At 37.9% G+C, this 12,897-nt stretch overlaps 1 protein-coding gene across 1 annotated transcript in view; it reads right to left on the bottom strand.

Annotated features, from left to right (window-relative positions):
• Positions 1-2,790: 2,790 nt before the first annotated feature.
• The window catches only part of UROC1 (urocanate hydratase 1), a 50,616-nt gene continuing 40,509 nt past the window's right edge, over positions 2,791-12,897 (bottom strand). Inside the window, exons 19-20 of the mRNA XM_015824963.1 lie at positions 5,993-6,092; positions 2,791-2,931 (exon numbers count right to left, since the gene is read on the bottom strand). Of these exons, the coding sequence (XP_015680449.1) occupies positions 2,791-2,931; positions 5,993-6,092 (241 nt within the window). The remainder of the gene's footprint in view (positions 2,932-5,992; positions 6,093-12,897) is intronic.

Raw genomic sequence — 12,897 nt, 5'->3', positions numbered from 1 at the left:
GGAAAAATGTTCGGCCCTCCAGCACGTTCACTTCATCCAATCTGGCCCTCTTTGAAAAAAGTTTGGACACCCCTGATCTAAACCTTATTAATTTGGTAAATGATGTTTCTTTCCTTAATGCACCAATATTGTTTGTTACAGTTTTCATCTTACTGCTTTCTTAGACTCCCTATAGCAGCATTCCAACATTTGGTGCCCTTCAAATCTCTTGGATTTTAATTCTCAACTTGGACCATGCTGACTTGAAATCCCACCCATTTAGAAAGAGAAAAGTTGGCCTAGAATTAGCCAGGCAATACTATAGCTGAGATTTAGTTTTACAAATATAAGAATTAGTAAACCATAATTGTTTAATTATGGATTTCATCTCATTATTTTAGTGAAGTTAAAAAGATATTCTAACATATACAATGTGATTGGCAACTAAATACTGTAGCATGTATTTTACTGTATGTAATATGATAAGCCATAAGGTGGTTGGTTTGGTTTTAACAAAGTAAAACAAGTCTTTGGGTCAGATTTTCACTAAGCCTGATCAGTCTTCATTTGGTCCTTTGGAAGGGCTTTCCCCCCATTTTCCATTCATGGATTTTTGCTTTTGTATAAATCTTGAGTAAGTGTCTCATGTTGGTTTGACTACATAAACTCCAGCATTATTTTGTATCTTGAAATGAAAATATTTGAAATTAAAATCTTAATTTTTAACACCATTAAGTACATAACTTTCTCAATTTGATCTTTATATCTTTTTATAAGTGAATAGTTCACTTAATTCATTTGTTTTGTCCCTTTGAATCAGTTTTTGACTCCTGGCTTCCCAGACTAATCCCTTGCCATTTTCTTGGCGAGGTTTTTTCACAAATTGTTTGCCATTTGCCTCTTTCCTAAGAGAGAGTGACTGCCCAAGGTCACCCAACTGACTTGGTGCCTAAGACAGGATTACAAATTGCAGTTTTTAACCTGATGACTTAACGATTATGATAGTCCTCGACTTATGATTGTCACTTGAGTGACCATTTGAAGTTACAACAAACCTACCCAAAAGTATTTACCACTTGGTTTCAAAGTTAAGACCGTTACAGCACACTTGGGGTCATTCACCCTCATAGAGACCCTGCAGCTCCCTGCCACCTATTTTCCCCCTTATTCTGGTGCAGAACAGGGAGGGGAATTGGCTCTGTGACCTCAAAAGAGGCTCAAATCTTTGGGATCCAAGCCTAAATGGCAAAGACAGCTATTTTCCCTTCCCACTATGTGCTATCTAGCATCCCTGGGGAGAGCAGGCATGGGGAGTTAAGTGAGGTAGTTCATTTGATGTTCAAACTTTCAACCATAATGAGTAGGCTCCATTACAGTTGTAACAAAAGAACTACCTGTATACCAAACTGCCTCTCTCACATTATTAATTATAATATACGGTAGTACTCTAATTTTTCTTATATGATTCAAACAGTAGGTGGTGCTATATTACCTTGTATCTGTTTGCAAAATAAGCTAATGAAGCTTATCTGGAAAATGCTTTTATGGGGGGGGGGGAAGCCTACTGAAGAAGGATAAAGAATAGAAATCAATCCTGATCTTCCTTAGCAGATAATTCTGAAGCCTGTAAACAGCCATTGAAAAGGCTCCTTCTCATGTTTTTCTTTCAGATATACCATACCTTTGAAGGTGATCAGATCATAATAAAAATCCTCTCCCAATGATCTTAATACTTGGCCCGGCTCGTAAGGAAAAATGAGATCTTTTTTTAAGATCGTTTTATATGACTTGTGACAAGGCTAAGAGCCAACTATAACTCTTAGAGGTGAACATACAATTTGGTTGGGACAGTTTCCACACTGTAAAATGGGAAAAGAACTAAAATCTGAATAAAGGTCGGACCATGTGATAGCTGTTCCTCACCCAGATAATAACAAGAAATCAACAGACTGAATTGTTAGGGAGCTAACTAGTGCGATTCAGCCAGTTCACACCGGTTAAGTAGAACCGGTAGCTAATTTTTTGTTGCCCTGGCCCAGAATGGACTTCTGGAAGTGGCAACCACACAGAGAACCGGTTGTTCACATATCTGAATCCCACCACTGGAGCTAACACAAATGTATTATAAATCCTTAGTCTCCAAATGAGGTCCAGGCAGAAGAACAACATTGTGGCTTCAAAATCTAAGGGATTGGTTTGGATAAAACTCAGCAGCACTTTTTCATGCGGCTGCTGATAAAAACAGGATCGCCAACATGATCACCACCGTCCAATAACAGATATGGCACAAGAAGAAGAAATCTCCATATAAATCAGCCCAAAAACACTGTATTGAAATCAAGGCTTTTCAAAATGCATTTTGAACGTTGCTCAGCGGGAGTCAGATTTTGCTGTGAAGTTGAATGCAAGAGAGGAGTTGTCAGCTAAATACAATAAAGCTGAGTTTTGACCACAAATCTTAAAAAGAAACCAAGTTGCAACAAGCAGGAGAAAAAGTGTTGCTCACCTGTTGCTTTTTCTGCATGGATTTCTAATCAAATAACAATGGGTTTGTGCACTAATTTTAGAGAGCATACCAAGATTAATCAGTTCCTAGATTGGAAATCACTTGGTGATTCGTGTCTGAAAAGCTTGCATTAATGTTCCACATGTGCAGAAACTCATGTTGCTAATGTGGATTTATTTTAGTATTACTTTCCTGAAAGAACAAAAATGCAACCATTATTTTATTGTATCATAAAAGGAAGCTTTGGAGTAGAACAAGAGGAAAGTAACAATTGGTTCAAAAAAGGAGAATAAATGATCGTACAATTAACAACTCAGAGCTTGTTCCAAGATGCTGTCATCTAGCACCTTATGTGGAAGTGTCACTTTCAGATTCTTCTCCTTGTCCATGGCTTGACAGATGGTTTCATAAGCGTTGTTGTTACCAGACCAACAACGTCTAGCAACCTGCATTTATGGAATAAAAATGAATGGATACAATATATAAAGTATAAGTTACCCAATGATTTAAATATATATTATTTTAAGAAAATACATTTAACTTTTTTTTCTAAATTGAGTGATTCCTTGAAATTCTTGCAGTAGCATCTGAGGTGTTACTGTTTAATAAATACCCTGAATGATAAAAGATAATAATATTTTTAGTTCTAATTTAAATGTTCCAGCATAGCATGTTCTAGAGATTGACATAGTATAAGGAAGGTGTTTTGTGAGATTACCTCCTTTGGATTAGAACATTAGCACACCAAACATATTCTGTAATACACTGAATTATTTTAATTTGTGTCATTTCTTGTGCATTGTAATGAATGCATTTCATGGAAAATACAATCACTTAATGCTGAACTTAGAAACCTATGGCTGGGAAAGTATTGTCTGAATACTTTCAAACTTTTCTTCAAGCAAATATTGCTTGAAGACAATATTTGAAAAACACGCATATTGAATTATTCAGCTAAATTAACTTTCCCTGACCTTGGTGCCTTTTCCTGATATGTGCCAATTGACATAGTTCCCATCTAGTGTGGCTTTTGAAATTTTAGGAATATTGAAGCTGCCAAATTGGAAAGAACTATGTCACTGTTTCTCCACCTTGACAATTGTAAGATATGTGGACTTCAACTCCCACGATTCCTCAGCCATCTTAAAAGTTGTTACAATTGAGAAACGCCAAGCTAAGTTAACATATGTTTAATTCAAGATTAATGATTCTGGAGAATAGAATGATATTTCTTCTGATTACTACATGTATGCCAGAACAAGGATGTAAAAAGATGAAGTTTGAGAGAACTCTGGTTATTACTTGCAGTATATTAGCTACATCAGTAAGTTATAACCGAACCTTCTCTAGTTTTAAATTTAACAAATAGTTCAATTTTCTGGAGTAAAATAAACATTACTCCTTTAAGCACCTACATTGTTTGGAAGTTAAGTAATGGAGGTTGGTATTAATACCCCAAAGCTCGCTCTATCTACACCAGGGGTCTCCAACTGTGGCAACTTTAAGACTTGTGTACTTCAACTCCTAGAATTCCTCAGCCAGCATTGCTGGCAGGGAAATTTTGGGAGTTGAAGTCCACAAGTCTTAAAGTTGCCAAGGTTGGAGACCTCCTGTCTACACTTACTCTAGAAGTAATCAAACTCTGAATCTAGTTGAGAGGCACTGCTAGGTTTGAGTGGGCCAAAGGCAAATGTGTTCAGAGTAGTTTTCTTCAGCCTGATCTTTATTGCCCATCCTACTTAGCATCTGTAGCTATAGCCAGCTACTTATATTTCCTCATCTACACAACTTGCTTAGGTTGATATCAGGTAGCTTTCCTTCATCTGATTGTAGCCACTGAGCATGAGTATTTAGAGAGCCAATCAGGTGTCATCTTGTTTTGGCAATGAGCCAATCAGATCACAGTAGGATTCAGTTATTGATGTCATGTATTGAAGCTGAGAGGGGGACATTTGTCAGTGTGTCATGTGATCACAAGTTGTTTGGGTTTTTTTGTGTTCTTTCATTTAGTGAGCTTGTAAAACGTAATAAAATTAAAGTCATGGTGCAAAGAGTTGACTGGCTGCCCAGAAAGCGATGTAAAATAGTATTATTAAGTGAACATGGCTACAGTTATAGAAGAAAAATTGGTGGAAACTTAGCCAAAGGTGGCATTTCTACTGTACACTTTTCCCAAAAGGTTTCCACAATTTTGGCCACTACTGTAGGTCTAACCAGATGAGTTTATAACTACCAAGAGAACCAAATTGGTGCTGGATTAGAAATGAGTCTTCCCTTAGGCCTAAAAATTTGTTGGATGACTAAGCTCTCAGTTGAACCCATCTCACTGGCAGGAACATTGGATGCCTCACGAGTTGTACAAAATAAAGAAGGGATATAAATACAATGATAATAAAAACTAGCCAGTTGACAGTGAAGAAACAGATGAATGGCAGGCACCAAAAATAATTCAAGTTTGCCTTAAGTTGGGACCAATGAGGCCCTAATGGCAAGTTGACAAATCTGTTCCTTCTCAAATGCTCTTATTAACTGTTAGCCATTACATTAACTGTGCAAAGTCAGCTGTTTTGATTAATTCAAATGGAAATTCTTCTTTAAAATAGTGAGCTGCTATTGTTCCTGCTATCAATTAACTGCTTAGTTAACACACCACTCTTGGTTTCTGGAGGCTATTTGGAACTCAAATCAAGACCACTATAATGGAATATGGGAGCAGAGCCAGCTTGATCAAATTGAATCCAGAGAACTCATAATTGATAAGATGAAACTAAGCTGGTGCCATTTTGGTGATTAATGTAACTACTGCCAAAAATCACAGCAATAAAATGCTTTGCTCTTTTACCTGTTCTTGAAATATGATGACAACACAAGCTGTTCAGATAGCACAGTGTGTGAATGCATGAATTGTGAGATAGTGTTATTTGTGCCCCTTGAATGACATTGCTAGTTCAGAAAAGCATTGCTAGTTCAAAAAAAGCAATTTGGAAGTTATAAACTTTCAGTAAATGGAATAAGCCAGACTTTATGATGCAATGAGCTTGTATAATATAAATATGAAAGCATTTGCAATTATATATATATATATATATATATATATATATATATATATATTATCTTGAAAGTTAATATAAGATGACAAGGTGGGGAAGTTGAATATTGCAGAAGATTTGGGTATATTTGTATATCTATTTTCCTCAGAGAAGGGGTGACTGGAATCATCTTAAATTCTATGTCATCTTCCTTTAACATAAAAAGGAAAGTAATACTGATTTTGCCCTGAAAGGTTTGTTTCTCATTCTGTAATTACCCAATACAGATAGTAAAAAAGTGTTAAAGATCCCATCAAATATGCAATCTACTGTATATCATTAGAATATACATAGCAAATATACCCAAATATCCTTGCTATATATAATAAATTTACTAAGTCACTTAACAAAATCTGTTTGTTTACACTTCTTTTAAAAAGTACAATAATTTCAAATTGAAAGATCTATTTTTACTTACCCCATTAGAAACATCCCAGTTCAACATCATCTTTGCACGCTCTTCGGCACTTGTTGAGCCATCCAGGACAAGACCAAATCCTCCATTGATCACTTCCCCCCTTCAAATTAAATAACAAAACAGCTCTTCATTTTTGTGCAGTTAATAAGAAAGATACTCAGAAGGGGGCGAGTTCTGGTATGGATATACCACGGGTAAAATTGTTCTACCCAGACAGCTAGTTACATTGTCAATAAATGGAAAGGTACCTCCTTCATTCCCCAAGAGTTATATTGGGAGCTGCAATCTCTCATAGAAGAAATGTTAATTATGTCAACCACCAACACTCTTCTAGTTCCAAGACTGAAAAGTCCATTGTGAAATATCCTTTAAACTGGGGAAAGCAAGGAAAAGAAACACTAGACTTCACCACTACAGGCATAAGAAAGTCTTGACTTCAAACTGACATACAACAATCATCAAGCAAAGTAAGTTCCTTAATGTGCAATAAAAATAGACTAGACTAGACTAGACTAGACTAGACTAGACTAGACTAGACTAGAATAGAATAGAATAGAATAGAATAGAATAGAAGCTGGAAGGGACCTTGGAGGTTTTCTAGTCCAGCCCCCTGCTCAAGCAGGAGAACCTATACCGTCTCAGACAGGTGAATGTCTAGTCTCTTGTTAAAAATCTCCAGTGATGGAGCACCCACAATTTCTGGAGTAAGCTGTTCTACTGGTTGATTGTCCTCACTGTCAGGAAGTTTCTCCTTAGTTCCAGGTTGCTTCTCTCTTTGATCAGTTTCCAACCCTTGTTTCTCGTCAGACTGAGAAGCTTTTGCTGAGTTCAATTCAGGGAGCCTGACAATTGGAATGCCCTCACGTCTTTTCCCACCTCAATGGGAGGAAAGCCACTGCATGCAATTCAAAGTTTAAAATAATAGCTACTGACCCCACCTTCATAAACTCTGCTGATCATTAATCAGTTAGCCAATGCCTATATCCAGTATCAGAACCTGATGGCTACAGGAACTAGGCCAGGTGTAAGGGAGAATCAACCAGCACATCAACAAATGTTTCCCCTCTCAGGGAGAGTCCAGCTGACCTTGGCACCAGTTGTATTAATACCCATTGCCAGAGCCATTCGGTACCAAGGGCCTGCTTTTTTGCCCAATGTTATAGTTATCTGACTGCTACTAAGTCAACTGTATATTTCCCAGAGATTTGAGGATTTGCCCATTTATCAAATCTATGTAGGATTCTTGATAAACTGAATGGCTGAAGAATCTACTAAGTGGGCAAGCCTACATCTGAGGACAGTTACATTAATTTATGGCATGCCCAAGAGCCAAGTCTGAGGGTCCTGTCAGGAAGCTGACATTTAACAAATATAAAATGCACATTTTGTGTATTTGGTGTTCAGTATGGAAATATGCTAGGGTTTCTGTCAGGCGAGAGCAAACGGATCCATTTGTGAAAGATCCAACTCAGCAACTTTATTATGTTCTACCTATATTACAATAATCTCCCCAGATTGCTTGCCTTCCCTTGGGAACAACTAGAAAAGGTTTCATAGAACTTGTGGTGTGTGTTGGGGGGGGGGAGAAGGTCAGACTTATGCTTCTTGTAGCTGCCTAAGAACTCAAGACTAATTCCCTGCTTGACTCCTCTTTGCTGCCTGGCCGGGAGTTTCCCAGCAATTTTAGATACTAACTTATGATGTGTGCTACTATCTTTGGAACTCCCTACAATTCTTTTTGTACCCAGTGAATCTTTTGGAATTAATCATCAACTGAATCTATCCTTAAAATAAGAACGAACCTTGCATGTAGGTCAGGATGGAGGATGTGTATCTCCACTGGCTCTTGGAAATAGATAGTTATGAAACTGTAGCCAATTTGTTAACTCCAACTAAAAAAGAGCATTCACACATGGAGATTGAAGGAAAAGGAGAAACGTTAAACCATTCCTCTCATTCTGATCTCAGCAATCACCAGGGAGATGGAGGAAAGGAAGAAACATACACCCCTGTGGTCATGTGATTACATTTGGGGCACTTGGCAACCAGCTCACCTTTATGGCTGTTTGCAGCATCCTACAGTCAGTTTGTGAGTTTTAGCCATTCAGTTTATCAATTTGTCAGGATTTGTAACATTTTTGCTAGTTTTTAGTAAAAATTGCCCATTGAGGAAAATTGGTTTGCTTAGCAATTGCCGTGTTTGCTTAATGACCATTGTGAAAAATGTAAAAAAAATAAATAAATCTGGTCCAGTCACATGATGCCTCAACTTAAAACCACAATGATTTATGACCGTAATTCTGGGCTAATTTATAGTGCTAAGTTGAGGACTATCCGTATGCCAATATACTCCAAGATTGAAAAGCACAAAGCAAACAATTTATTAAATTGTGAGTAAAGTGGAAGAAAGAGCTGCTCTTAATTAACTGCTGTAGATATATACAAAAATTTGCACTATGTGTTGACAGAGGGCAATCAACTGTTTAAAGTGGTTCCATTATTGTACACAAAAAGATATTATCTAGGGAGGAGATGTTAAGTGTGTGGAAAGTTGCGTCAAATTCAAAATCTGTCAGCTGGCTGAATTCTAGCCTGGGAATCTGCCGTCCTTTTCACCAGGAGTGAAGTTTTCAGTGAATGGCTCCAATTTCCATCCTTAACAGGGCTATTAAGGCTTAAGTGGTATGGGGAGTACACTATGATAGAAAAGCCAGCACTAAAGTAAGAAAGAATAAAGAAGTTTTGTTTTAATAAGGATGGCAAAAGAAAGACTTGAAGAAACAGGAGACTAGAATGAAGGTGCTTAAGACTAAGATCTGCATACTGAAACTAGCCTAGGCAAACATGGAAGGACAGAGAATGGGAACAAGAGTGCCTCAGTGAGGGAGATGGGTGGTTTAAAAATATGAATAAAAATGAATGAATAAATAGAAAAACAAAAATAAGAACTGGGTTAAAACAATACTAGGGGAAAAAAGACACATAACCTGGCATAGCCACTCCATATTTTTCCTGCCAATTTTACATTACTGGATGTAGTTCCCAGGGAGATTGGGCAGAGGGTCTACATTTTAGGGCCAGTCAAACAAAATATATTTCTTAACCTCCTTGCTTTTCTGAGGACTTCTGGCCAGGCTTGCCTGGGAACCAATAAACTTCTAATTCATTCTTTCCCTGAATCCCACATCCCAATTCTCATTGGAAGAATTAGCAATTTTAGCTATTTTTATTTATGCATTTATACATTTGTATCCTTCCTTTATTATTTTTACAAATAACTCAAGGTAGTGAACATACACAACACACCTCCTTCCTCCTGTTTTTCCCACAACAACAACAACCCTGTGAAGTGGTTTGGGCTGAGAATGAGTGGCTGGCCCGAAGTCAACCAGCCAGCTTTCGTGGCTAAGGCAAAACTAGAACTCACAGTCTCCTGGTTTCTAGCCTGGTGCCTTAATAACTAGACCAAATTGGCCCTTTATGAAATAGTTACTGCGGACTACTTAATTCACCAGCTATCCTGTAGGCCTCTAGATCCATTATAGGCTATTCATTTTTAAATTACCTCAAATCTGTGGAAAAGTAGAATTATTGTTCTAGAAAAGCATAACTATTACACGTGCCAGAGAAATTAGGTATAATTACTGTAAGTGTGCTGTTGAGTCATCTGTCGGGAATGTTAGTATTGCAAGTTTCTCCCACAGAGTAGGAGTCTGACTGGATTTATTCCTCTGCTTCCCTGACCCCCTCCTCTCCTTCTGGGTGGGCAACAAAACACATAGATGATGACCTTTAAGGAGGCTTTCCATTCTAAAATTAGATAACTTCATTGTTGAAAATTTCTTAAGGTACATGAGAAGATACGAGAATCTTAATATTGGAGAAGGGGGCAATCATTTTATTATTTTTACTGTATTAGTTTTACAATCTATACAATGTACTCTACAAGATCAATTGTTATCCTAGTGTGACTGCCAAGGCTTTTTGAGCCTGCCTACTGCAGTTCCCCCAGGATTGGCCCATCTAAAATGTACTTGTTCAGACAAATAATGAAAATGCCAACATGTCTGAGATTAAGTAGCTGTTGTCTTAAAGTCCAGACGATTTAAGACAAACTCATTTAAGTTTACTGCACAGCGGTTTGAAATTCCGTTCTGATGATGTCAAATTAGCTGTTGCAAGTCACGTCAGTCGAAATAACCTCTCTTGCTTCTGCATTATCAGGAGAAAATGCATTTTAAAACAGTGAAGGAAACAAATTTCTTAAAAGGTAGTGCAAAACAGAGGGGTCCTTGTCATGGGCAAAAGCAAGAGGATTTTTTTTTTAGAATGTTTCTTGATTTTTAGGCAAATTTTGAGGTAGGATGCTTAGATGAAACAATTTAGAATAATATATGTTTAGCTTTTGTGGGTTTCTTGCCTTTAAGCACACTCCCAATTTTGGGCAATTGTTCAGAGACAGCTTAAGGGCATGTATACACAAATGGGGGCTGATGAAGTTTAAAAGCCTTACTTTGTCCACCCTTAGGTTTAGAGCTCCCGGAATAATTATAGCATACCTAGGCTGCAATAATCCAGGATAGCTGCAAACACATTTGCTGCAGTATAGTGATTGTCTGGTTTTCACAGCCCAAATATGCTGTAGTATACTTACTAATTTACATCTTTAAACTGCAAAACAATAAAGTGGCTTGTTGTCCTTGCACATTTAAGTGCACAGCATAACACACCAAAAATCAGCTATATTTAGCCCAAGGCAGAGCCAGTCTTAGGCGCTGGAAGTAAGTGAAGACTACCTAGTCAACGCTATCATGGGAAGGCTGAAACCCCATGTGATTCGCCCATATCGGCCACTTAATCATAAAAGATGCTGCGGAGAAAAGGCCGCTGAAAAAGCAAGCATCTCCGTTACAGAATTCCTTGCTGGCTTCCTTTTTGGCCCAGCGAAGGAACTTTTGATGAGATGAAACCTTGCCAGACCTTTCCTGGCATAAGGCAAGAGACACAAAGGTGCCTTATAGACAAAGTGTGTAAGGATTTTGAACAACACAAATGATTACTTTTGATCCTATAAGTGTGTTTGTCTCCTGCCAGAACCACCACCAAGGAAAAACTAATGAAGAAAGCTAATGTAACAAATACTGAGCCAGATAGTCAAAGATTTGATACCGTGTATAACAGTGTCTTCCTAAAGACATCTTATTACATTGTCATAAAATTCCCTTTGATTCTGTGGAATCAAAATACGAATGAAGGCGAATATACATGTCCCAGGATGATGTTACAGGATCTGATCTGGGTCAGTCATCAGGACCAGAGGTTTTTGTCTTCCGAGCTTTCGGGACTTGTGTTGGAGCCCATCTTCAGGAAAATTCTCTCTAGCAGAGTGTGTGCTATTCTGTGTGTGGTATTTATAGTGCCTGTTGTAAATGAACAACACACACTCTGCTAGAGAGACGTTCCCTGAAGATGGGCTCCAACACAAGTCCCGAAAGCTCGGAAGACAAAAACCTCTGGTCCTGGTGACTGACCCAGATTGGATCCTGGAATCAAAATAGTCCAAGAAATGGAAGAATCCTGTGGAAGTAGTTTAACACGTCTGTTCCCCTAAAGTAAGGACAGGCAACTCATGTGCCATGAGCCTGCATATGGTCCCAAGCACTTATGGTCCCGAGCATCATCTCATTGAAATTGAACAATGGACTGCCCAGTTTCCAGCGGTAGAATATTTCCAACTTTTGTTCCCTTCAAACATAAAGCCTGGAATGAAAACAGAAAACTACTGGGAAATAAACCATTCCTATTCCCCCACAACTGCTCTAAAGAAATTATAAAAGAGTTAGACAAAATTGTACCATCAAGAGTTTGGCAACTCTGTGGGAGCTGCATGATTTTTAAGAATAGGAATGGGAATGTTTGCTTCTTTCTCATTCCTCTCAATTCTGCTTTTAAATCTTGTTAAGCCTCCAAACAAAGCCCACATTAGTTTGGCCCTGTCACTACTGGTGACATCCATATGACATTCAAAAGTCTCCTGCAGTTGCAGCAAGACAGGGGGCTGAGTTGTAGCTTTTACAAATTGTCCATCCCTGTCTTGAAGCATAATCCAGCCAAGCCCTTTTAGTCCTTGAGCTTAATGGACTTGTTAGGGAGGAAGCAGATGTGTTTTTAATGTATTTTATTATTATTTATGTCCTTCAAAACACAATAGGCTGCTCTTCTCATCTTCGGAGGCTTAATGCTTAACTCACTTAGTAGGGCCTCAAATTTCTACTTGGAGGTCCCCTGGAGAGACCACTGCTGCTAAGTGACAGATGTGAGGAGCTGAGAATTATCAAAAGTTTGAATGAGTTCTTCCTCTGCTGTTCTTTAAAAAACACACTAAAAACAATTAAAGGCAGAAGCGAAGAAAAAGATGGCTGCACACCTGACCTGTTTTATGTCAGCAAATCCTGCTGCCTTTAGCATATGGGGATGTTATATTGAAGCCAAAGGTCACAGATGTAAATGCTGTTTGATGGAAGTCTAAATGCACAACTCCTTCACAGGCACTTTGAAGGCTGATGTGAGAATAAAAAATTAATATACCTACACACCTTAAGGAAACCTGTTTTTTGCTTCATAAATTGAGTTTTCCAAAGAGTGCTATGGTCACTGCCTAACAAACATGTGGGATATTAGAAAATGATTAAATGAAAAAATATAAATACTTAGGAGATAGTTAAAGTGACATATGGAGAGGAGACAAGGGGGGGGGAGGGAAGGAGGTATTCAGTGTATATTGTCCAGATACCCATATTGGTAGATGGGAATTCTACTAATTAAGTGAAGTTGATTGTTTTAAAAATGGTCCTTTCACATATCATTCTGAAAGATTGGATATAGTTTTTTTTTTTTTTTTTTTT

This window comes from Protobothrops mucrosquamatus, unplaced genomic scaffold (genome assembly GCF_001527695.2).
Source record: "Protobothrops mucrosquamatus isolate PMUCROS unplaced genomic scaffold, P.Mucros_1.0 scaffold2431, whole genome shotgun sequence".
In the NCBI taxonomy this organism is placed as follows: Eukaryota; Metazoa; Chordata; class Lepidosauria; order Squamata; family Viperidae; genus Protobothrops; species Protobothrops mucrosquamatus.
Note: the sequence above shows the minus strand (reverse complement) of the source record. Positions and strands in the feature narration are given on the sequence as shown.